This window comes from Sorex araneus, chromosome 6 (assembly GCF_027595985.1).
Source record: "Sorex araneus isolate mSorAra2 chromosome 6, mSorAra2.pri, whole genome shotgun sequence".
NCBI lineage: Eukaryota > Metazoa > Chordata > Mammalia > Eulipotyphla > Soricidae > Sorex > Sorex araneus.
This window is the reverse complement of record NC_073307.1, coordinates 79723714-79750295: the sequence shown is the minus strand read 5'-3', so window position 1 is coordinate 79750295 and position 26582 is coordinate 79723714. Positions and strand designations below refer to the sequence as shown.

Genomic DNA, 26582 nt, shown 5'->3' with positions numbered 1-26582 from the left:
CTATCTTCGTCATCTACGCACCAACTTCCAACTACGATGAAGAAGAAATTGAGAGGTTCTACATGGAACTGGAGAAGTTCTATAAAGAAGACCACACCTTCTATAAGATCATTGTTGGTGATTTTAATGCCAAGATAGGCCCAAGAAGGTCGCTCGAAGAGCTCCACATTTGGACCCATGACCTAGAATGGAACCATCAGGGTGAGAGACTGTCTGAATTCATCATGTCAACCAAAACCATCCCTGGTAACTCACAGTTCCAGAAGGCCAAATCTAAACGCTTGACATGGGAGTCTCCCGGTGGACAGTTCCACAATGAAATTGACCACATCATATTCAATTGAAGGTTTTGCTTGACCGATGTCGCTGTTGTCCCAAAATTCCAAATGGGATCGGATCACCGTCTCCTTAGTGCAAAATTCTACTTCACAGAGCAGGGAGAAAGGTCTGCAAAATTTAAGTCTAAGAAGGCAACTACCAGAATGACCACTACCCGAGAGCTCTTTGGCACTATTGCAGCAACGTGGGAAGATGCTGTCCTTGACAACATTGAGGAGGAATACGATCAACTGGTTCAGCACCTCCATGACTGTGCAAAGAATGCCGAGAGTGAGAAAGCCACAAACATGCCTGTCTTCCGAAACTCTCGAGCTCATTCGTCAACGTGGTTTGGCATGAGCCTCAGGCAACCACAAGCTAACTTCTAAGCTCACAAAGCTGTGCAGAGATATGATAAAGGAAGACCTCAAAGAGAGAAGAGCAGCAGTGTTGACCGATGCGGCAGAAGCCGGGAAAAGTATTCGCAACACTCGTCTGTCCTTCGCCAACTACAATACCAAGATGACTGCCCTCTGATGTCCCGATCACATCTTCCAGAAAGGCAATGGAGAGGATTATTCACGACTTCTACTTGGATCTCTCTGACAGTCATGTTCACCTGCCCACATACCAAATCCCGAAGGATGGATATGTAATTCCCAACGTCTTCCCTTCCGAAATCCGACACACCATTTCGTTGGTAAAGACACTACAGCAGCCCCGAACACCTGAAGAATCTGCCACCAGTACTCATCAATATACTGGCTCTTTACACGCTACCTGTCTGAATGCAAGGTTCTGTCTCAGTGGAAAACCAGTAGGACCATTCTGTTGTACAAGAAGGGAGACATCAACGACACTGGCAACTAAAAGGAGGGTCATGGCCCTGTAAGACACACACACCCTGTGGTACCCAGGGGTTACTCCTGGTTCTATGCTTAAGGATTACTCCTCGCAGGCTTGGGGGACATTATGGGATTCTGGGGATCAAACCTAGGTGGACCACATGCAAGGCAACGGTCCTACTCGCTGTTCTTCCACTCTGGCCCCAGTTCAGTAGTTCTGAGCCAATCACTGAGCTCTCTGAGCCTTTTTTCTTCTCAGTGAAATCCATGGCCTCACTGGGTGGCTGAGTATCCTGAGAGGCAACTGGCACAAACGCTCTTTGTACCCGATGCTGAAAACCAGGATCACCTCCTATTCGCAACTTCCCAGTCCAGACTCCTACCTCCCTGTCCATCTTACAGATCACCATGCCCTTCTGAAAACAGAGTTTAATTTCATGGAAGCAGCAGGCACCAGAGAAAGAACTCTGCCTAGAACTAAGCTGATTCAGAGCCCAGAGCAATAGTTCAGCAGATAGGGCATTGCCTTGCATGTGGCCCACCTGGGTTTGATTCCTGGCATCCCATAGGGTCCCCAGGATTAACTCCTGAGTGCATAGCCAGAAGAACCCTGAGCACTGCTTAAAATCAAAACTTTTATAAAGAAAAAGACAGATGAAAAATAGAACTGGGGTGATGCGAGTACCCAGAGCAGCCTTTCCTGGCTGTCTGGAAAACCACTCTCAGCATCTCTCTGAATCTCTCAAGCGGCTGTTGTAATAGTAGCAACTCACTAGACAGATGGAGAGGATTCACTGAGAATGTGGACTCTAGGAGTTCAGTGCTCAGCCCACATCAGAATACCGTAAGTAGGTATCACTCCATGCCCGAACTGGGTGCTGTACTTCCCAAAGCAATACTAAGTTACACCCCATCAGCCCCCATGTGTCACTGTGTGTCAACACCTTGATTCTCTGTACCCTGTCCATGCACAGGGAGTACCACTAATTATCAGCTCAGTGTTTGCTGGACAGAGGACAGACAGCCTAGGCCGATTTTTCAATTATGCATTTATATATATATGTATAATTAGTAAAGCATAATAGCTTTTATTGAATCAAACTTATTTAGAAAGATGTGAAGGGTGAGAAAGAAGAAATGCATGTTTAGAGAGAACACAAACTTGAAAATGCAAGCAAGCAAAGAGACATAGAGTCACAGAGACACAGAGACACAGAGACACAGAAACAAGATACAAGCAAACAAGTTGGGTGTTCAAGGGAGAACACAGGCTTGAAGAGCAAACCTGCTTTCCAAGTCTACAGCACCATTATCTTGATAGTCACTATGTCTGACAGAGATTCTCAGACCTTGTTCATTCTGTACCTGAAAGTTTGTGCCCTTTCACCAATCTCCAGCCCTAGACACTCTTCTGACCCTGGCAGTCAATTTTATGTTTCTGAATTGAGCTTTTCATTTTTAAGATTTCTCCTATAAGTGACCTCATACAGGATTTATTCTACTCTCTCTGGTCTAGTTCACTTAGTATAATGTCCTCAAGTTTTATCCTTGTGACACATTTTCCCTTCTTTCTCATGAATGAATAATATTCCATAGATGTGGTATGTTTTTGACACATTTTGTTTTTCTTTTTTGTTTTTGCTCTTGATTTATTTTTGCTCTTGTAGTCACACCCGGTGATGCTCAAGGGTTACTCCTGGCTCTGCACTCAGGAATTACTCCTGGCGGTGCTTGGAGGACCATATGAGATGCTGAGGGTTGAACCCGGGTCTGTTGCATGCAAGGAAAATGCTCTACCCACTGTATTTATGGCTCCAGCCCCATCTGCCACAGTTTCTTTATCCATTCAGTTAATTTTGGACACTTAGGTTGTTTACCATTATCTTGACTATTGTAAATAGTATGACAAAATAATGAGGGTAACAAAATAGCATGTCACCTTTTATGAATAGTGTGACCAAACACTGATGGAGGGTGAGAAGGAATATTTCTGAAAGGTTATTGTATTTTACAGTACTGTAAAAACAATGGTAGATCAAAAGGATTGATTTTTTAAAACTAACTATAAAGCTCTGTTTTGAGATTATATGCCCATTTCCTTTGGGTAGACACCCAGAAATGTCATTTATGAGTGATTTGATAGTTGTTGACTTCTTTTTTGAGGCCCTGCCAAAGTCTGTTCCATAATGGATAGAGACTGGGCCAGTTTACATCCCTCCCAACAGGGCACAGGATTCCCTTCCCCACATTCTTACCAACACACGGGACTTCTTGTCTTTTTTATTTTGAATTATGAGAATAAGTGTATTTTTATTGAAATTTGCAAGCACAAATGTACAAACATTTCTTAGGCCCTTGTCTCCGATTAAAAACACTCAGTATTTGTAAAATAGCTTTCTGGTGCCCAGATGTTTGGGCTTTTCACTGATTTCGCAAGATATCATAGGCTTAAAATGATCCATGTGTTAAAAATCCATACCTCAATTAATTTTTATACTTTCAATAGTTATGCCTCTTTTTTATTGAATGCTAATAATTATGCAATCTAAGTATGTCATGTAGATATTTTTACATAATTATTCTTACCAAAAATTTTTGGTGTTTTTTCAATTAACACTTTTTTAATAAAGCATGTGATTTTGAAAGTTATTCATAGTTGAGTTTTAAACGTATAATACTGCAGCACCAATCCTACCACCAGTGTCAACTTCCCTCCACCAATGTTCCCAGGTTCTCTCCCATACCTAACCCTCTCCAATCTGCCCTCTTGACATATACCTTTTAAAGCTCAGTCGTTAAAGTTTGGGTGGATTTCTTGCCGTTGAAAATATCCTAAATGGCAGGGGCTAGAGTACAGTGGGTGGGGTGCTTGCCTTGCATGTGGTAGACCCAGATTTGATTTGATTTGATTTACTCCATCTGATGTCTTGAGCACCTCCAGTGTAGGATAACATGGGGTTTGTCCTTTCAGTCTTGCCACGGGGAACTTAGTTTACCTTAAAACAATGTCCTTTCTGTATGTACACAGGAAGACAGTTAATATTATGCTTTGTAACTTGGGAGCTGATTGACTCCAATAATATTTACTCCTGGGTGTCTGTTTTCTCAATTCAGTTGTCCTTAGTTCCTAGTACCCCAAAAGCAGAGTCCCGACAGGGACAGAATGGACCCAGGACAAGCTGTGAGCTACCCTGGCATCAAAATAGGCCAGGCCAAAGCGCCACAATACTCAACTATAAGTTGAGAGCATGGTCATAGAAAAATTGCTGTCATGATCCAAAAGTAACGTCGAGACTAGGACCCTGCTGGGGAGTCAGGAAGACTAACCTGACCCGAAGACTGTGGTCTGGAATATATAGTGAATGTCCTCAGGAAGAATCAAACTTTAAGTCTGATATATCTCTTACTGTGCTCATACAGAATGACATTGCTAGAAATATTTGAAGTAGATTTTCTACAACTATTTAAGTGGATTACTAGCTGAGGAAAAAAGAAAGCAACACAGCCTTGTTTGGATCCCACCCTTGAGCGGATCTCCTAGTAATCTGGAGTAATCTCCTTAGATGAGATTTTGTTAATCTCCTGGAGGAGTCCTCTCACCCATCTTTGTTGATTTGTTAATGTTCAACCCAGCTTTGTTGCACCACCCTGTGATTGCTATATAAACTGAGACTGTAGGAGAAAGAGGGAAGAAGACACAGAAGCAGGAGAGAAGATACAGAAGTGGAGAGAGAAGACACAGTAGCAAGAGAGAAGACACAGAAGCGAGAGAGAAGACACAGAAGCAGAGACAGAGAGAGGTCAGAAGAGACCAGAGGAAAGACTACAGAGACAGAGACAGAGACAGAGATAGAGATAGAGATAGAGAGACAGAAGATAGCACAGCAGCACACACAGAAGCAGAGCACAAGGAGGAGCCATCCTGATCCGGTCCATACACAGCAGCTCGAGAGCACCAAACATGAAAGGGGAGAAAGAGAAAGAGAGACAGAGACAGAGAGAGACAGAGAGAGAGAGAGAGACAGAGCGCTGCCCTGAGAGCCCTCCAACAACACAACACACATCATCACCCCCCTCGAGCACGCACGCCCACGCTTGTAATTTTTTACACTCCAGGAGTGATCCCTGAGTACAGAACCATGATTAAAACAAAACAAAACAACAACAACAACAACAACAAAAACCCTTTCACCTTCTAGGCTTCTTGGAAATGTGCCGCAGGCTGAGACTGCTTAGCAGAAGCAAACGCATGTCTGGGTTGAAGCCACGCCTTCATACGGGCATGGGAAGCCCAGAGGAAGCCCAGGGTTACTGATGAACAGCGGACCTGCCTGAGCGGTTTCCTCACCCGTAAGACGGGACCCTGGTAGCTCCAGCTCAAAGGGCGGTGATGGGGCTAATCAGCTGAGTGTGCAGGACAGCGCACAGTTAGGACGGCCTATTGCTCTCCCTCCGTCCTGGACTTGCTTCCAGAAGGGACTTGTAATATACTGTAGGGGCTGCAGAGAACACAGCACCCACCCCAACCCCCCACTGGCAAAGCTGAACTGACAATGAGAAAACAGACTAAAGGTAATTAAGTCTCAGCCAGAAATCCCAGGGTCCTCCAATCTGTTTCCAAAAATACTTCCCCTTGGACTGGAAAGAAAGCTCAATGCTTTGTTTGCAGAAGGTCTGGTTCGAGCCCTGCCATCACCTGGGCCCCCAAGAATGATCTCTAAGCAGAGTCAGGAGTAGGCCCTGAGCACCACCAGAAGCAGCATCAAAGACACTTCCCCACTGAAGCCCTCCAGGCCTGCCCCTACCCTGTTTGCCTCTACCCCTGCACAGACTGTCCACACTCATGCCAGGCCCATAGCACATGTCTGTGACCCCAGCAGATGGCAAGAGCCGTTTCTTTCATGCTATATCACCAAGGCAGGGCCAAGGTGTTCCTGTTACCTATTCATCTCCACGGGACATAGCCTGCCTGACACATGGCAGATGCCAGGGGTCAAGTCAGGGTAGGACTAGGCCTCCCATGGATACTGGGAGACACGGGCGGATACTGGAGAGAAATGAGCACTGAAAAGTGTACATGCCCGTAGAAAAGGGACCCCGAGTACGCAGCACAGAAGCATCTCTTCTGCTCTACTCTCCTCCTACAAGGCACCTTCCTAGCTCTCACGCACTGTACTGCTTGTTTCAAAAAAAATGAGACTCTTGTTTGGCCCCCACCCGGCAGACTGCAGACAGCTTCACCCTGACAGGGGACACAGTCGGCGATTTGTGTTCCCCTTCCCCGGGCCCTGCCAGCCCCAGCTCCACACTGCCCACTCTCCTTCCTCTCTGCAGGCTGGGGCTACCAGCCAGTCCAGCGTCATTCCGTTGCCCAACTTGCAGCCTACGTGTTTCAAGTCCAGCTGCCTTCAGAGGGAGCCAGGAAGGTTCTCAGCGCCAGGCCGGGGTGGCTAAGCATGAATTACGGAGCCTGGCTCTTGGCTGCCTTCTGCCAGCTTCCCACACCCGAGATCTCTTTATTACCTGGCAGACGGGTGCCTGGCTGCTGGGCCAGGCTGGCATGAGAGGACGGATCAAGGCCACGCAGCCCGGCCAGCCTCAGGGGCCATGTCCTACCTTGGCCAGCAGCTTGCCCACATTGTGTGACTCATCCAACCTTAGACAAACGGGGCAGGCAATGTTACTCCAGGAAGGCCAGACCTGATCAATAATTGTGCCTGTGTATTGCACAGGGTTTCTGATTTCCAGAAAGTGTGTGAGTGCCCAGTGGGTCGTAGGAGGAGTAACAATAACAAAATTATAATTATGAGAGTAATTCATGTTAATGTGAATGTCATTTGCCTCATGAGGAAAGTAAGGCAAGGAGGACTGAAAACCTGCTGAGAATACAGAGCTGAGCCTCGAACCCCATGCCCTTTCCTACTCGTGCTGCTTCTGGCCCCCACCCTCACCATCCCGCCAGACCCCACACAACATCTGCAGAGAAGGGCACTTCTGGGCCATGAGTGAAAGAGCCTGGGTCACGTTCCACAGTAGTCAGACTCTTGGAATGAGCCTCAAGCCTCACCCAATCAATTCCCAATCCTACTGCCTCAGCTGGTTCCCTAACCCTCCTTCACTCCTGTGTGCCCCCGCAACCCGTACACCCCCGAGATACCCACTGCTGCTGGTGACCCACTTTAGTCAGTGTGTTCACATTTGATGCCTCATGCACATCTACACCCTTGGTGCATACACACACACACACACACACACACACACACACACACACATACTTAGCTCACCTCTTGTGCACATTCAGAGCACTCATTAGAATGCACAGATAGAGGTCAGGGAGATAGTATGGGCAAAGGATGCCTATCTGGCATGTGCCTGGCAGGGGTTTGATCCTCTGGGGGGTGGTCCTGGAGGCCCCTGAGCATCACTGCAGCGGTCCTGATGTTCCTCTGCACCACAGAGCCCAGGCATCATCACATGCTTGAACTGCCACCTCTGTTGGCCAAGCAGCATCAGGGGTGCCCCTATGCCAGAAGAGCACCAGTGAGGACAAGATATACAGACATCCAGAATTGTCTATACAATATTAACTCCCCATACCTATGCACACACCATCTGCACGTAGGCGTACCTGCCTGACACACACTCACCCTTGGATATGCAGATATGCATAACTTTCACATACAACCAATATGGACCTGTAGACACACAGGGGATTGTGGCTATGGATCCCTCACCTGATTCCAGGAACCCCCCTGGTTATGTGGGCCAGACAAGTCATCCATCCAGCACCCGGTTCTGTGAGGCATGATGGAGGTGAGCAGGCCAAGGGCCAAGTTCAAAGCTACTGCATCAAGAACAACTGTCAGGGCTGGAAGATAACACAGCAAGGAGAACCTTTGTTTTGCATATGACCAAACCGAGTTCGATCCCTGACATCCCATGTGGTCCCCCCTGAGCACTGCCAGAAGTGACCTCTGAGCATCAACCAGTTGTGCCCAAAAAAGTTAAAAAGAAAAACAACCAAAAACCCCAAGAAAGCTGTCACATGGGCATGCGCCTGCTACCTTGGTGTCCCTGAACATGAAACCATGGTCTGGATCAGACCCTGCTGAGCGGAGGCCCTCCCCATACCCGTAGGGACCCCACATCACATGGGAAAGTTGTTCTTCCATTGGCATGTGAATCTTGAAGAGGCAGCTTTCTCTGCGCGACCTTGCACAGGTGGCCTTAACCTCTCAGAGATTCTGTAAGCTTCCTCTCAGGCAGGTTGGGTGAAAGATCTGACGGACTCCGACTCACCCAGAACAATGTGAAAGTGAGCACACGGTTATTGGAGAAAGAAAGGTTGAAGAGCTGGCACTGTAGTATACAATGATGGTGAGCTGGACCCCAGGGCTCTCTGCTGTATGCTTCTGCCATCCCCTCTTCTGAAACCCTTTGCGGTAGCAGGTCTCATCTGTCTTCACTCCTCAGGACCTCCCAGTCACTCTCAACCCCATGCACGATGTCACCCCCAATTTATGGTCACCTTTCAAATCTATTTTGGGCATATATCCTCCACCCCAGACCCAGGACCTTTACACAGACTGTGGGTTTTTTTTTAATTTTATTTTTATAAAGTTGTTCACAATGTTTGATTACATTTAATATTTGAACACCAATCCCACTACCATTAGACCTTCCCATCACCATATTTCGGATGCCTCCATTCTGAACCTCAAACCCTGCCCCCAAAGCAGAACCGAAATTATTTTGTATTGCTTGCTATGAATAATCCGCTAAAAATGAAACAGAAAAGGTTTCTTAAAGGAAAGTGTGTGAAGATAGTTGTATTTCACCCAGGAGCCATTAAACCCTTCTATAGGAGATTAGTAACATGTTGTTTAAGGTTGAGCTTTATGTGCATATGTATATACATATATTTTTGTATAAATATATTGGGAGAGCCTGGCAAACTCCCTGTGGTGTATTCATCTGCCAAAACCAGTAACAATGATGGGTCTCATTCCCCTGACCCTGAAAGAGCCTTCAATGCAGCACCGTTGGGAAGGATGAGTAAAGAGAGGCTGCTTAAATTCAGGGCTAGGACGAATGGAGATGTTACTGAGACCACTTGAGAAAATCGACGATCAACGAGATGATGATGATGATGATGATGATGATGTTTAAATATATTAAGATTGGTTGCCCCTAAGATTGGTGTGTTGCTGTTGGTATATCAGTGGTATAAAGTATGAGATAGAACAGATTGACTCATGGGGGAGGCTCGTCCAAACATGTGGAGAACAGCCATGAGCATGGTGACGGTTGAGTTCTGGAGGTTTTCAGCTGCCAGTGCTGACTCCACTGGGGCAGGGAGGGGAACTCACCCGTCCCCCTTTGGGTTGCCCCAAATGAAATGAAATTTAAAAAATGTGTTTTAATGCTTTCCCCCTCATGTCTTCTCCAGTTTTTTTTTTAACATCTCTGCTCAAATTCCACATCTGGAGTGAAGTCATCTTCCTCAAAACTAGCCACTACCCAGGTATTTCCTTATTTCTTTGAGTGCTTATGTTTTTTTCATATGTGTGTGCTCATTTTCTTTGACATTTTGGGGGACTGTGGTTCTTGGGATTTAATCTAGTGGTCCCACATGCAAAGATCCAACCCTTAGTGGGGCTAATGTGAACTATATACCCAGCCCTCATTTTTTTTTGAGGGGCTTGAGGGGGACACACTCTGTACTCTGCAGTGCTCAGGGCTTATTACTGCCTCTGTGCTCAGGAATCACTCCTGGCAGTGCATAGGGAACCATAAATAGTGCCAGGTATAGAACAGGGATTGACCAAGTGGAAGGCCAGCCAATACTGGACACTCTCTCCAGCCCCACATTATTACTGATACCTGTCTCCTCCTTCTAAATCTAACTTAGTCTTCCCCTTCACTTTGTTATTGCCACTGCAATAAGTGGGGCGGGGTGGGGTGATACTCATTTGGTTGTGGTGCTCACCAATAATCACACACTTCAGTGGGAGGCTTAGCACATATCTGCTTATGGTACTCTGGAGATCCCATACTTTGGGGTGCACTGTCAGGATTATGCTCAGCATGCGGGATGATGCCAGAGACTGAGCTCATGGCTGTTTTGCTGTTGAGTTATCCCTGGCCCTCCCATCACCCTGCCTTGAACGTGAGCTTCCTTTGCTCTCTGTGAACCACCGGGACCTAGAAGAGCCTGGCTCAGAGTCAGAGCTCAAGAAGCACTCATCCGTTGCTGCTACATGGATGGATCATATAGAATGAAGTTAGTCAGAGGGAGCAGGACACAGAATGTTCTCTCTCACATGAAGTATATAAAGAAATTCTGTAAGGGGATAACAAAGACCAAAAGGCAATAGAAATGAAGAGCTTGAGAACTGGTCTTCAGTAGGAAGCTCGCCCCTGGGGTGAGGTTAAAGGGATAAGTCAGGGAAGGGAACACTAGGACAATGGTGGAGGGAAAGTGCTTTTGAGGCAGGTTAAGGGGCAGAAGGAAAACACACACTCATGAAGGGTGTTGGAACATTGTATGCCTGAAACTTAATCATGAATAACTCTGTAACTCCATAATTCACCATGATTAAAAATGTTCTGAAACGCAATCATGAACAGTCTTGTAACTGTGTATCTCGTGGTGACTCAATTAAAAAAATTAAATTAAAAATAAATATATTTTTTAAAATATATCCAAAATAAATTCTTATAAAATGAACAGACAGCCATGACTCCAATCTCTGAGGGCAAGAAATAAAAGTGTCCCAGCTTCCATAGCAAGAAGATGGCCAGCCCCCTTCTACATTGCAGCCTCCCGTCCAGCACAGTATATTCTATTTCCATTTTCCCACCAGCCTCCAGCTAGCCTAATTATTTCCAGTGTTCATGTGAATATTTGTATGTGCATGTCGATGAACAGGTGCATGTAGGCAGATTTATTCTGAAGGGATTTTTGTCATGATGATGCCTGGGTGTTGCCTACCCTTGGCTGCTGTGTTCACACACCAGGGCACCAGAGATTGCCCACTTTGTTCTTTTTGTTGCAGAAATCACAGACAGCAATGCCACCAGCACCACCATCAGAGATATGCCAGGAATCAGACTCCCAGTTTTGTGCTTGCTGGCAGAGCAGGTGCCACCCACCACAGTGTCACCCTAGCCACCAAACTGTTCTTAAGAGTAGGGGGCATGGGGCTGGAGTGATAGCACAGCGGGTAGGGCATTTGCCTTGCATGCGGCCAACCCGGGTTCCGTTCCCAGAATCCCATATGGTCCCCCAAGCACTGCTAGTAGTAATTCCTGAGTGCAGAGCCAGGAGTAACCCCTGTGCATCTCCGGGTGTGACCCAAAGAGCAAAAAATATATAGAGAGTAGGGAGCTACATCAGAATCCCCAGAACTCCCAGCTGCCTGCCTTCCTGTTAACCCCCCTGCCAGCAAGGGTTTCTTGTGGAAAAGTTTCTCTTGGACATTTAGTGCCTGTTACAGCGAATATCTTTGGGGAGGTAAGAGGAGGTGGTGGTGGCAAGTCAAAGCTAAGAGGAGTGTGGTCTGCCAGAATCACACTGCCTCCATTGGGACAAGACCTCATGTGAAGTGCCTGGATGGGGCAACCTCACTGTACATCGACATAGTCTGTCCTGCACTCTCCTCCCAGGACATGTGACTCGCTCGGGCCACTCTTCCTGCACCCGCTCTGCTTCAGATTTTCTGAACAACCCAGCAGGCTTGGGCTGGGTCTTGGCAGGGTTGTGACCTGGTCTGGGAAGATCAGTCCCTCACCTCCCCTACTTCCCAGCACTCCATTCCCTACCTCCACTGTGAGATTTTCCTGTGCACCCTCTGAAACCTGCAAACCCCTTTATCACCAGGCGCCCTGCTTTATCTTATTTTCCTCCCCAGAGTAGTTGTTCCACCAGATCTACTTTGTCTTCATTATAACTTCTGTTATTTGATGTCTTTGGGCCACACCCAGCTATGGTCAAGGCTTATTCTCAACTCTGTGTTCAGGGACCACTCCTGGCAGTGCTCAGGAGAACAGATAGGGTGCCAGAGATCAAATCCAGGTCGGGTGCATGCAAGGCAAGTACCTTTCCCATTGTACTATCTCTCCAGACCTTTCATTATAGATCTTACCTCTTTTCTTTTGTCATGAAGGGATGGGAGCGGGGCAGGGGGGTGTGTCAGGGGGGAGGGGCTGTTCATTGGTGTGCCCTTATACCTAGAACAAAAATGGGCTCACAACAGTTGTTAGAATAGATAATGCAGATGCAAGGAACATATTCTGTGAAGCAGAGAACAAGAACTTGTGGGCCATAGAAATAAAAATTGGTTCATTCTTAGCAAGGACTAGGGTCTACTGAGCCTGGGATGAGAAGTAGGGGAAGGAGTTTGGAGAATCTCAGTTTATTCCTCAGATTATTGAAGGAGGTGAGGCATTAGACCTTGCCATTAGCCCATTTTTGACTAAAGATCCTATTTATTACCCTGTCAGTTCACAGGGGGCCTCAAAAAACAAAAGTGAGCCAAATCAGAAGAATGGGGAAGAATTTTGAGCTTGACAAGTACATTCTGGGAATCTTAGTTTGATTGCAATGTACCAATATTAGCAGAAATAGCTGTGGAAACCTACAGCAGATAGAGGACAAAGTTGAATGGAGCCCCTCCATAATAGCTACCTCCCTCAGAAGACCCACCCCATATGATGACACAGACACTGAACACCCAGAGTTAACCTTCCAGCTGTTCAGCAGACAAAAACGACCTGCGATCCCAGTGATAGAAGTGAACACTTTGCAGCGATTAAAAAGAATGAGACTGCATGTTTTCTCTTGACTATGGAAGAGTTACCGAAATAGACAGCGAGGGAGAAAAGGGGGGGTGCAGAAGAGCACGGAGTATCCTACAATCACATGTACATGTAAGTACGAGAGCATCCCGGAAAGGGTACCCCAGGCATTGCCAAGAGCAGCAGCTGTGGGCGGGGGTAGCAGTCAGGGTAAGTGGGTGGGAAATGCGCTGGGAGGCACTTGGCACTGTAAAGTCTGACATCTTTGCTATTGTATTCCCTTTCAGTCTATTCCCTACCTTGCGAAGAGGATGTGAAATTAAAAGAACACAACCGACTGATAAAAAACAAGCCAGCAGCTGGGGAACAATAGTAATAGTACAGTGGGTAGGGATTTGCCTTGCACACAGCAGACCTGGGTTCAATCCCAGGAGTCTGCCAGGAATGATCCCGGAACGCAGAGCCCAGAGAGTCCAGATTTTGGATGGATCCCAACTTTGTCCAGAACTGAAATAGCCAGAGGCTCCTAGGGGTGATTCAGAAGGTGTGGGGTTGGGAGGGTTACAGTAAAGGAGGGATTCCAACAGCCCAACTCACCTGGTTCGGCTGCACCCTGAGGCAGGAGGGAACCAGAGGGAAACCGACCCAGAGAAGTGTGTGGAAGAGCACAGGGTACCCTACAAGCACTCATGCATGAGACTAGAGATAACCCAGCGGGTAGCTTGGCGTGCAGCCTACCCTGGGTCCATCCCTGGCATCCCAGAGAGCCCCCTGCAACCCACCAGGAGTGGTCCCGAGTGAGAGCCAGGAGCGAGCCCTGAGCATTGCTGGGTGTGAGGGTGCGGCTCAAGGACCCTATTCCGAAAGAGGGAAAGACAAGCGTCTGGGAGTTGAGAAAGATTACTCCTTCAGGACACTTGTTCTGCCCCAGTCCTTACCAGACGGATCTCTAGTCCTCACCTCCCGCCCCCTCCCTCCCGGTAACAGCAGCTGCCCTGTCTTTTGGGTCCCGGCTGCCGGGCCAGGCCCTGGGCTCGCTGGCGCTGTTTGCTTTGGAAAGCCTATGAGACCAGCACTCCTTGCACCGCCATTTCACAGATGAGAACATCAAGGCGGTCGCCGGCCCCCAGCGCACCCCAAGTCGGCAGCCAGCTGGGCACTGGCTGGCTGGATTGCGTCATCCTGGCTTGGGCGAAGAAGACTCAGATCGACGGGATTCTGAAAAGGAACAGAAATGCACGGGAAGGCTAAGCCGGGCCTGGCCCTGGGGGCGGGGGGGGGGCTGGGAGCCCCACACAAGGAGAGGGAGATGCGGTGGGTGCGGGTAGAAGCGGGGCCTCCTTTAATCCCCCCGACAGGCCTAAGGAGGGCGTGGGGGGGCACCCAGCCGGCGGGCCTTCCCGGGGGTGGCGCGCGGGCGGCGCGGGGGGGGGGGGCGGCAGAGGTGAGGCGGGGCGGGGCGCTCCCCAGACGCGGTGGGGCGAAACCCGAGACCCAGGAGCCGGGCTGGGGGAGGCGCGGCGACGGCGGCCGTGACTCAGCACCCGGGGCCCGCGGGGGCGCGTGCGCGAGGCTTGTCCGCGCGCGGGCTGGGGGGCGTCCCCGCGGGCTGGGGGGGGGGGGACGCGGAGCTCGGCGCCCAGAGGCTGCGGGGGCCGGGAGACTCCTGCCAGCCCGTCAGCGGCTCCCTGGCCGCCCACGCGGCCGCCAGCCCGGCTCGGCATCCCGCCCCCCACCCCCCGCGCGGAGAAGCCCCCGGGAACGCGGCGGCGGGGCTTCCCCCGGGCGGGGCAGCCACTCGGGAGCCCAGGGAGGAGGCGGAGGGAGGAGAAGCCGCTCCCGAGCCGGCCCCTCCAGCTGCTCCCGGGTTTTTTGCACGAAGGGGTGCTTCGCTAGGTCCCGCGGAACCTGGCGCAGACCTGGAACCCACCCGCTTCGGCAGCCTTTTTTTTTCTTTTCTTGAAAGGGAACGTGAATGGGGTCCCCCTCGACCTCCTTCCCTTCCTCAACCTCTTCACATCTCAACTGCGTTATTCCTGCTGCCGCAACCTCTTAGCTGTGGTGGGAAGGGGCTGGGTGGGACGGAGGGGGAGAGGACCAGGCAGCCCCCAGAGAGCAGAGGGGAAATCCTGACATAGAGAAGGGGTGAGGCTTGCTTCCAGCTGACCTGGGGTCTGAGAGGGTGGGCGGGGCTGTGTCTTTGAGTCCCCCCACTCACTGCATGCTGTGCCATGACCCCCCTGGGCTCTGACCTTCCCCTGTGGGCTCTCAGGAATTTTGCACCAAAGATGCCCAAGGAGCCTGGTTGGAAGCGTCCAGGGCCTCTCTCTCTTCTCCCCTCCCCCTTTCTGAAGCCCAGACTGTGCATGGGCAATCCTGCAATTAGCCTCAAGCAGGAGATTCCCAATTGCTTTTCGAGATTCTTTGATGCTGTTGCTGTTTTAAAGGCATCGTTTTCTTGAATTGATGTGGAGAGTGAAGCTCTTGGTAGACGGGAATCATTTATCAAGGAAGAACTTGAGGAATTTGCTCAACTCTCTGCCAGGGAGTGCGTTTCTAAGTGGAGGTAGAACAGCTGGCTTCTCCTGCCTGAGCCTCCCCCCCTCCCAAGCCTTCGAGGTCATGTGGCAACCCCCCCACACACACACACTGCCACAGCTTAGCCCAGACGGGTGCTCTGCAGTGTGCCAGGCATCAGGCAGGTACCCATTGCTGAGCTGCCAGCATCTCCACAGAGAGTCGCTGATGCCCCCCCATACCCACACTCGCCACTTTGAAGGAGCCCCACCCCCCCTAGCCTAATCTCCTAGAATGAGGGCCCCAGGGCAGAGGTGGGGTCTCCAGTTCTAGAGTGGGGAGGCCCCGGAGACTAGTGAGAGGAAGGAAACGGGTCCTGCAGGAAAAGGAGCCCCCAGCCCTGGCAGTGTGACCACATCAGGGCATGAGGGTAAAGAAGGACCCAGGTCTCAGGCCTCAACTGAGTTTTCTCTATCGCCTCCGGCCCCAGGCCGTGTCAGGAGCAAACTCCTTTGTGGAGTTGCCACCTCTGCCACAGCCTCCCCGCCCCCGCCCCACTTTTCCCATTTTCCTCAGATCACAATGCCCATTTTGGAAAATGAGAGTATAAGGCTTAGAGTCTGGAAACTGGTCCCCAGAATCCAATCCAGCTCCATCTTTTTCCACCCAGAGATGTGATCCCAGTTCAGCCCTTTCTCACCATCCTCAAAGATCCATTGCCCATATCTACTGTGACCTGTTTCCAAGGCTGAGTGTGCTCTGTGTGTGTGTGTGTGTGTGTGTGTGTTCACTGAGATGAAACAATCACTCAAAGACTTCCTCATGGTTTCTTCTTAATGTAGCTCCCAGGCTGAAGAATGGGCAGGTGAGCAGCTGAGGGGTGGGGTACACAGCGGAAGGGAGGTCTCTCCATGTCCCTCAAACTCCCAACCAACTCTAGTTGCTGAGCCTCTGATCCAGCTCATAGTTGGTAGGGAACTTGCCTTTGCATGCAGTCGACCCCGGTTCAAGCCCCAGCACCCCATTTGGTCATCTGAGCCTACTAGGAATGATCCCTGTGTGCAGAGCCAGGAGTAAGCCAGGAGTAAGCACTGCAGGGTGTGGCTCAAAGCAGAAACCAACAATAACAAAAAAATACTGTTGAACCTTAGCCCATCCCTCTAAGACTGGGGCCTTCCTCCAACTGAAATCTTTGTCTCCTGCTCCCCCCTCACTGCCCATAACCCTCCTACCACCAACACACACACACACACACACACACACACACACACACACACAGAATCCCCTCCCATCAACAAGCAAGCCATGAGCATGCTTAGGCCCTACCTCTGAAAAGGTTTTTATTTGGCCAGTGCTTATCGAATACCTATTGTGTGTTGAGTTCATCTCTCCTTTGCAGTGTCATAGGATACTAACCTCTACTGCCTGTTGCTTCCTCCTGCCCTTCTCTCCTCTGCCCTGTAGCAGACCCTGGCAGAATTGTGTACATTTTGGTCATTCCAACACATAATATTTTAGGAATCTAGAAAGGCTCAATAGATTTTACCCAGAATAAGGATGCTCTTTAAGTTCCTGCCAGACAATATTTACACTTAAGACACATGGGGAAAGGGGCCTTCTCTACAACACAGATAGTTACTTGTCCAAGGTAGCCTGGTACGAGAGTGCTTTGGTCCCTCCCCTTTGCTTATGCAGCCCAGACAAGACAATGCTAACCCCCTGCAAAACCCAGAGGAGATGAAGATCACTCAGGCTTCCAATGCGCTCCCTCATGAACCCTTCAAATGCTCATGAGCCTTCTACCCTAGCTCTTAGTCATGGAACCCTCCCTCAGAACCTGTTCTCGAAAGCTGCACAAATGAACTTTCATGTGAAATATAAAGGACTGATGTACATAAATGTGTTGTTTTCCTTTGGCCTTGGAAGTATTTGCATTTTAATAAGGAGAATAACCTTGAAGTGCTCAATCGAATATCTAATATGAATGGCTGGTTTAGGTAAGAGGATGGACAGAGGCTCCCTGGGTCCCCTGGCCCCTGCATCTGGCCGTTGGTGTGGCTCTGTACTCCCTGACCAGTCTTTGGCTCCACTGCTGTCTGTTGGCAAGAGCACTGGTCTGAGCTCTGGCTCTGCCTCTCACAAGCCTGGAGGCTCCAGTCCTTTCTCCCTCAGGCCAGTTTTCTCCTCATTTGCCAAATCAGAAGTTTAGACCACAGGACTTTCTACAACATCTCCAGTGCTGACATTGACCTGACTCCCTGTGGGCTGTGGGTGCCTGGCCACGCTCTCCAGCCCCTGTAGCTTTGGCCTGGAATAAGTGGCCTGGAACCAGTCCAGAGCGCGGGCAGCGAGTTGGACAGTTCTGCAGTGCCCTCTGTCCACTGCCTCCTGCCTGCCCACTGGGAGGAAAGGTACCACTCAGCACATGGCCCATGCACAGGTCTCGCTGAGTTACATAAGCTCCCCGATGGGCAATTCCAAACAAAGAACAACAGCAAAATGGCCTGTCCCCTGCTTGCTCGCTCCAGATCTCTCTTTCCCCTCCTCTCCTCTTTCCCCCTCCACGTCCCTTCCCCTTCCCCTGCCAGCAGCATAATGCTCTATTAGGGCCAGGCAAGACAGCAGCCTTCTCCAGTCACATCCCCCCAAACAGTCTCCCTTATACGCAAGCACATCGTACATCTCTCCTCCTCTCCTTCCCCCTCTGCTACGGTTTCCAGTTCCCAGACCTCAGAGTCCGGCAGAGCAGATCTGCCTTTCTGTTTTCTATCTAGGTGGTGGGTTATGGGAGGGGGGGCATTTAATCCTCCTGGCAGGAAAACGGAAGAGGTTCTCCTGGTTTTGATGCCACTGTTCCCCTCTCCCTCCCTTTTTTGTTCTTGGTTACTCTTTATATACGTGGGACTTTGCCCCCATCCTGCCACTTGTACCCCTTTAGAAAATGGGGTTCATTTATAATCTCCCTCTTTATAATGGAGATCGTTCTTGTCATCATGGGTATTGGATCCCTTGCAATGCCTCAGATCCCTTGCAATGTCCTAAGTGCAAAAATAATCTTAAAATGCAACCCAAAGGATTTAAGTTCAGCTTAAGGAAGCAATTTCCAGTGATGAAGTTGTGAAACCTTCTTACAGCTCTCAAAGGGATATGGATTTGTCATCCTGCCTGGCCGCATTTCAAGGTAAGTGCCACATGCATATGGCCAGAATAGCTTGGCGCCACATTGTTCAGAGGTAGTGGGGTAGCCCAGGATCAGCAGAGTTGAACCGGACTCTGGTCTTATTGCTGTTTGTTTGTGCTGTGACTTTTGGTTTCTTTATCTGAAACCCGAAGGGATTTCAGTGCTTATGCTGTGCCCAGAACAGTGCTGAGCAAATGATACCATATAATTTGTGCACTTTACAATAGCCCTTTTAAGACGATATCCATCCTTATTTTATAAGCTAAAGGAGGTGGTAAAAATCACATAACAAATTTTGTAAGTATGTAGAACTAGTAGGTAGTAGAAAAGGAATTAGGGGCCAAAGAGATAGGATAGTGGGTAGAGGGCTTGCTTTGCATACGGCTGACCCAGGTTAGATTCCTGGCATCCCATTAGTTCCCTGAGCCCAGAAGGAGTGATTTCTGAGTGCAGAGCCAAAAATAAATCCTGAGCACCAGCAGGTGGGACCCAAACACTCCCCCTCAAAAAGAGAGAGAGAGAGATTCCTGCCCAGGAATGAATCCCTAACTCAAAAATCCATCTCAATTTTGAAAATGCCACAAGGTTATAGTTTGGTTAAGTTCCTTTCAGACTGCAAAAATATCATTTGTCTCTTGCTCTTAAACCTTTCCCATGGTAACCTGTGGCCCCCCACCCCACATCTCCTCTAGGCTGTCTGAGATGGAGAACGAGACCCCTCTCCTCTGTCACGAGAGAGTCCTGGTGGCAGACTGTGTGGGGACGCATGCAACATGCTCAGAGCTCCTGCCAGCAGGACTCACCCAGGGGAACCCACCAGACACAGTGGAAGGGCCGCCGAAACATCATACTAAGAAATCACCATATCAGTTTGCTGTTGCCCTGGGTTCAAAGCCATGGAACATATATGTGGGCCCCAGTGAAACAATGTCAGGGCTTTTCAGCAAGGTCAGTTAGTTTGAAAATCTTGATAGGAATTCAGGATCCGAATATTTCCCTAGACGACGGTGGCTGCAACTATTCATGCTACCTGCCCTTCTCCCTCTCCCCCATTTTTACATGTCACTGTGCCATTAATTCCTCCTCCACAGGGACCTGAACTGCTGCTTTTTTTCCCCCTAAGTAGCCTCTGAAACTCAGGAGGCACAGATATTTGCTGAGTCAGCAGTACCAACTACTGCTTCTCTGACTTGGTTTCAGGCCAGCAGGAAACCGCACCGGCTGCCTCTGTGAGGCCCAGGCAGGGTCTGTGAACAGCTTGGGAATAAGCAGCAAGAGAAAGAGGCAGAGCAAAGTTGAGGAAGCAAGGTGAGGAGGAGGGAGCTGTGGGGGAGTTCCCAGAGGCCAGAGATGACTTGTCTTCCTTGAATTGTGCTCTTTAGGGATGAAAGAAGGGGGGAAACAGCAGTCTGGGCCCTTGGAAAGGTGGGATGTGGCAAATCTTTCTAAGTTCCCACTCTGTGCTAGCTTCCAGGAAAGTGAGAAGGTACATACTCCCTCCCTTCCAGCCTCTTGGGAGCTCCTGTTCCCAATTGACCAGCCGGAGTCTCCTCAGTTCTGGGGATAAGAGGAGGAAAGAGAGAGGCAGGTTAGTGAGCACTAGCCACCATGGTGATTCCCACAGAAGCAGGCTTTCTAGCTACGAGGCAGGAAAGAATTCTGAGTATAGACCCTCGCTGTACCTCATCAGAAGGGTAAAGCCTGCCGTGTTCTGTGGGATGCAGGAGGACAAGACTGGACTGTAGGTGGGACACGCACACAGACATGCGATGCAGACATCTCCGTGGACTGATTTTCCCAGTTCTCTCCTCTTTCTATCCTTGGCTCTAACTCTTCCTGACATATGCCCTTGACTCCAACCAAGAAAATCTTCCCTCTGGGAGAATATGATCTGTCTGCCAACCCTTTTTATCGTGCTGTTCTGATAGAGGTTAGGTCTAGGCAAGGGGAATCTGCTTACACATGCTTCATTGTTTCTAGAGTGCCTCAAGTGTTGAACAAGGACTGTTTATTTCTTTCCATAGCACCCTGTGCTATGGTTTTGAATGGGCCGCACACTTGATTCATTGAGCTGACTGGCAGGTCTTCAGACTCTCTGTAGCTTCCAGAATGGATCACTCATGAGCTGCGACCTCCAAGCAGATAACCCTGTCTCATAGGAGAAAAGACATTTGCTTCAATCAGCATCTTACACTACTCAGACTAAACCTCCAGGGATCCCCTAGCCAGCCCTCAGCTCAAATCAATATGAAACCAAGGATTTCAACAGTAGATTCAAGATTCATGTGCGTGTAAAGGATAAGAGAAGATACGGATACTTCCCTAGTAACTTTTGTGGAAGTGAAAGATAGAAGGTAAAAAGAGAGGGGCCAGAGAGATAATACAGTGGGTACGTTGCTTGCCTTGTGCATGACAGACCTAGGTTCATTCCCTAGCATTCAGTATGGTCTCCCTGAGCCCGGCAAGTATAAACCCTGAGCAACACCAAACAAAGATAGAAAGTGAGAAAGAGAAAGTGCTTGAGGGAGAGAAAAGAAGGAAGGTTACAGAAAGGAAAATGAGAAGGGATAGGAGTGTGAGGAGGAAGAAAGGAAAACAAAAAGGGAAGATAGAGAAGAGAAGACCAAAATGCTGAGCCATTCAGAGGCCATGGCCACTTTTGGATAGGAAGTTTAAGTCTGGTGTGGGAGCCCACCTTAAATATTTTGCAAGAATCTTACTCAACCTCCACTAATCCTCTCCCCGGGGGCTTTCAGACATGGTGGAGCTCTGGGATCCACAGGCTTTAAGTGCATGGCTGGTTGGATAGACAAGTATTGTTCAAATAGAGATGTCATGGTCACACTAAAGCCAGCAGATTTCGTGGGGTCATGTGCTTACCTCAAAGCGGGGACCTCGCTAGGTCAGTCTGAGGCTCTAGTTTGAGCCAGGAAAGGAATAATCAATTCTGTAGATGATGTGAGCCTTGATTGAAAAAATAAAGAAGAGGAAGCTCCAATTGCAGCTTTCATTAACAGGCAAAGCAGTGGGGGCTGGAGCTTAGCAGAGCCAGGAAGCCTGCAGAGAAGGAATTTTAACCCCTCCAGTGTCTTTTTTCCATGGCATCACTTTACTCACTTATTACTTCTGTCATCTGACCTTTGTATTTCCCTCAGGGTAAAGAGGAAGAAAAACCAGAGTGTATATTAATATAAATCAGATGATAATACAGACTGGATCATAATTCAAGAACCCATTATTTCCCAAGCAAGGATTGCCCAGGACCTCAGCCTCTTCTAGATTTGGGTAGGAAGAGGGAGTCTGGGGATAAGACAAATTGGAAAGAGATAATGCTTCTAATACAATGCCTAGCCCTGGTCACCCTCCCCACCATTGACAATCTCCCCAGGACAAAAATATCACCCTAATGAAGCCAGAGAAAGGCAAGTAAGAAACAAGACTAGATCTAAGTCAAAATTATGAAGAACCCAAGGAATATCTCAAACAGCTGAGCTCACTGACAGAACCTGATGCCTACGTTCAGTCCTAGGCATCAGCTAGTCCCCAACTCACCATTGGAGCAACCCACACGCAGAGCTAGGAATAACTACTGTACACTTCCAAGTATGCCCTTCAAACAAAACTATGATTCAAGGGTCCCAAAAGATTTTTTTCCTACTTCAGGCATAGCCAGATGTGATTAAACAAGGAGCTCCCCAAGAGAAAAGACTTAGAAGCTCTTCCAAGGTAGCAGGCTACAGGCTCTGCTCTTCTCCTTGTCTAGCCATGCATGGAGATCTCTCTCTCTTTCCCTCTGGAAGCATCTAACTCTGCATTGTTGAGAGGCATGAGCAGAGGAGGACAAACACACAAAATGGTAGTCATCAGTAGGGAGCAGAGTGAGGTCAAACATGTAGTAGTAGGTAAAAGTGATTACTTTAGACTGAACAACGTAGGTTGAAATTAGTGAAGCAGTAGGAAGAATTAGGTGTTACAGAAGACACACAAAAGGCTTTCAACCATTCAAGATTATCATGATTTCACATATGGACAGAGGAGGTGAGGCTTGTCTATCTGCACTCCTTAAGTCTCTAGGAACAAAGGGGGGAAATCTGGAGGATCTGAAGAAAGGAAAAAGCTACTGGTAGTATTAATCTCTTAGCATCTGGCTCTATTTCCAGCAGGAAGGAGTTCCACCAACCTCCACTCTCCATCATTCTGATGGGTTTTTGATTTTTGTTCTGCTTCATTGGGAAGCAAAAGCAGGACAAGGGAGAAGGAAAGATACATACAGAAACAACAGATGAATCCAGGTGATTCTTAAATCCCTGGGTTCCTAGTAAGAGCACCCAACAGAAGATCTGTAGCTATTTGGGCTATTTGGGGGGGGTCACAGCAAAATCCTTAGTCAAGAAAAATTATATTTCCTCAACTCACACAGTTCCATGAAAGGAAGTAAAAAAGTGAGGGTGCAGTAGAAAAACGGGGGAAAATGAATTGTGAAGAAGCACAATTGTCAGAAGACAATGGCTGCTTATTAGAGAACAGAATGGAAGCCTTATTTTCCTCTAGTTTGAGGGAAACCCGCACAGTATCCTGGAAGAATATTACCCTTGACTGAGTCATGGGCACTGAGAGAAATGGACTTTCTGCTTTTTATGCTAAACAAGGAGAGAAACTGAAATGGAAGGAGGGTCAAATGGGCCAGTGAGGAAATGAGGGAAGAAAACTGCATTTTTAGTCTGGGAGGTGACTGGAGCCGGTTTGATCCCCAGCACCACATGGCTTCCTGAGCACTGCCAAGTGTAATCCTACTGCTAACTCTAGGCCTGGCTACAGTGCCCCCCCACCCCCGCAAAAAACAAAACAAAAGAAATTTTCCTTTTCTTAGGATTCGAATCAAAGGCTTTAGGTATGCCAAGTCAGATCATTCCAGTGCTACAATCTCATGGCTTGGTCTAACCTATCCTGTGAGCTAATGTGTCCTCACCCAACTTCTCTTACTCTACTGCAAATTTGAAGAGAAAATAAGCTCTTAAAGGAATGAATCCAATCTCTCCAAGAATCCCCAGGCCTAAAGCACAGAGATAAGATGCGATTCTCCCACCCCGCCCCCAACTTCTTTAGCATTCCAATTGTCAGGTTTAGGTGCTGAGTGGGTGACGATTTCCACTGAGCTATTCTTCCCTGTGGATCTCATCACCTGTGCCATCTGAGGAAGGACATGACCACAGCCTTCCAAACACAGGGGCTAGACTATCCTCTTCGCATGCCTGTCAGCTCTCTCCCATATTTCACGCTCACGAATCTTGAGCGTGAAGGTCCCCAGAAACCCTCTCTGAGGGCTAATGAGCTTATTTCTCCCAGGGCCCAATATGAGATTCCAGCTGATATGCAAGGATTTCCATCACCAGCCATAACAGAGAGATTTCAGTAGGAATTACATCCAAATACCAACTCCGTTTGCCAACTGTCTCTCTCATCATTGTTCGCTTTCCACATTTGCCAGCTACTCTGCACAGAAATCCTCCTTGAGTCAGAGGGAAATGCTGGAATCTGATTGAGTCCTCATGCTGTAACCGAGCCCTCTGTTGACTTGAGGGTCTTGTAGCCTTGCATCCCCTTTTAGTTCTGTGGGGATTCAGAGAAAGGTGCCCACCCATGTCAGAGCAGCATAAGCTCCCCACAGCAGAGCCACTCCTACCTTTGACTCCCACTGCATCAGTTAAAGAGGCACCTCCTTCCTCTGGGAAATGCTTTGTCCCACCATCCTCCTCCTCCACCTCCAGGCTCCCAGCCTTCTTAGACCATTTCTACTTATTTCCCCTATCCCCAGCCTCTTGGATTTCCTGAGACCCCAATTTATCGCTCCTGGACCCTTACCCTTTTAAAGCGTTTAACACAACACTGACAAGCCTGTCTTTTTAAAATATGTTTTCCGTTCAAATCCTTTTTACTACCCAAACTCCCTCCCAAATTTTTTTCTAACTTAAAAAAAATGCAACTGTTCTCTTTTCTTCAGTTTGGTCTTTACCCCAACTTCTCCCCATCTTGTCCCCTTTAAAGCCTGACAATTCCCCAAATCCCCAGTCATTTAAAACCTACTTCTTTCTTCCTTTACCCCCCAAGTCTAGCTACTCCTTTTGCTCCAACATCCCCCCAGTCTCCTCAAACCCTTCTATCACTCCCCCCAAGTCTCCTTGACACACTTCTACCTCCAAGCACCTTCTCACCCTTCACTTCAGGTAACCCCAATCTCGATATCCCCTTGTCTTCTCCGAGTACTCCCTGTGCTCCCTCTTCTACAGAGACAGATCCCATCCCTGCTCCCCCACTCACTCAGGTCTCCTGCTCAGGACGCCCTTGCCGAGGGCGGTGGGGGATTTGTGCTGAAGGAGGGTTCCAGCAGCAGCAGCGGCGCAACAACTCTGGGTACGCTCCTTCTCCTTCTCAGCGACGGGCCCGGGCGCCACCGGGTGCTGGTGGGGAGACTGGGGTGCTTGAGCCCTGCCGCTGGGGCCCGGCTGGGGCTGCGCCGCGAGCTGTCCGTGGTGCTGAACCGCCGGCTGCTCGGGCGCAGGCTGGGGCGCGGCGGCCGGGAGCTGTCCGTGGTTCTGGAGAGACTCCGGGGTCGCCGGCCGCGGGGCTGGCGCGGGGGGCACGAGCCCGGGCGGAGGCTGGGCTTGCAGCAGATGCTGGTGCTCCCACAGGCTGCGGTTCTCGGCGCTGAGCTCGTCCAGCCGCCGCTCCAGCTCGTCGATGCGCTGGCGCTGGGTGTGTATGAGGCTCTGCTGGTTCTGCACGATGGCCGTGAGCTCCTTGAGGTAGAGCACGGCGCGCACCGGGTTCTCCAGCAGGCTCTCCATGCCGCCCGCCGCCGCCTGCGCCCTGCCTGCGCCTGGGCGGGCGGCGGGGAGCGGGAGGGCGCGCAGAAGCCCAGCAGCCCCGGCGGAGCGCGGTGCCTCGCTCCCGGCCGCCCGGCACCGCGTCACGGCCACACGGACCCCCCCCCACCCGGCCATCCCCCCCCTCCCCACACACGCACCGGCGGGGCGGGGCCCCAGCGCCAGGCCCCACCCACCACCCTCCCACCTTGGGGCTGCTGCGTCGGCCTCCCGCAGGGCCCAGGGTTCGGGGGAGCCGGAGAGACCCAGCGCACCCGGGAGGGGCGAGACGGGCGCCGCGGTCCTGGGAAGTGCGGCGGGACGGGTGGAAGCAAAGAACAAAAGGGAAGAGAAGAGCGAGAGAGCGGGAGGACGAGGAGGCAGGGGGAAAGGGCACAAAGACAGAGAGGAGTGTTTTAGAGATCACGGGGACCCCAAAGGCTCACGAGTTCTTTTTCCCTAAATCCAGCCATCCCAGAGGCCGGGGTCGCATCTTTAAGACATTCTGTAGCAGGGCTCCGTTCCAGCTTCTTTTCTACTCAGCAACATTGTGCGGGGGAGTTCCCTGGCTCACCAGGGGGACCTCTGGGCTAGCGACCCCCCACCGCCCCCGCCCCAGAACACTTACGGCTCACTCCTTCCTACTCCTTCCTTCGGCCAGAAGAAATTCTCCGTGGGCCGACTGTTTGCAGTGGGGTTTCTCTGGGAATGAGACCAAGGCATGCTTTGGGGCCACTAAGCTACAAATCCAGACTAAGTAAACCAGGCCCTCAGGCCCTCCGGGGCATGGACAAATGCTTCCAGGAACTTTGTGGGGTGGGGGGACAGCCACACCTGGCGATATTCGGGACATACTTCTAGCTCTGTACTTATTCATTATTTCTGTCGGTGCTTGGGAGGCCATAATGGTGCCCGAACCGGGATCGAACCGTTCAGGTCAGCCACATGCAAGGCGAGCACTTTACCTTCTGTACTATCACTTCAGCACTTCCAGAAACATCTGAGAAGATCATTCTCTTCATAACATCTTGAGAATATGATAAAACACTTACAAAATGC

General features: G+C 49.6%; 1 protein-coding gene across 4 annotated transcripts in view; it reads right to left on the bottom strand.

Annotated features, from left to right (window-relative positions):
- IQSEC3 (IQ motif and Sec7 domain ArfGEF 3) overlaps positions 1-25644 on the bottom strand; it is a 106910-nt gene extending 81266 nt beyond the window's left edge. For all 4 annotated transcript variants that reach the window (XM_004603885.2, XM_055141230.1, XM_055141232.1 and 1 more), the window contains exon 1: positions 24979-25644. In XM_004603885.2, coding sequence (XP_004603942.2) covers positions 24979-25505 — 527 coding nt within the window. In that variant the 5' untranslated portion in view covers positions 25506-25644. The remainder of the gene's footprint in view (positions 1-24978) is intronic.
- Between the last annotated feature and the right edge of the window lie 938 nt (positions 25645-26582).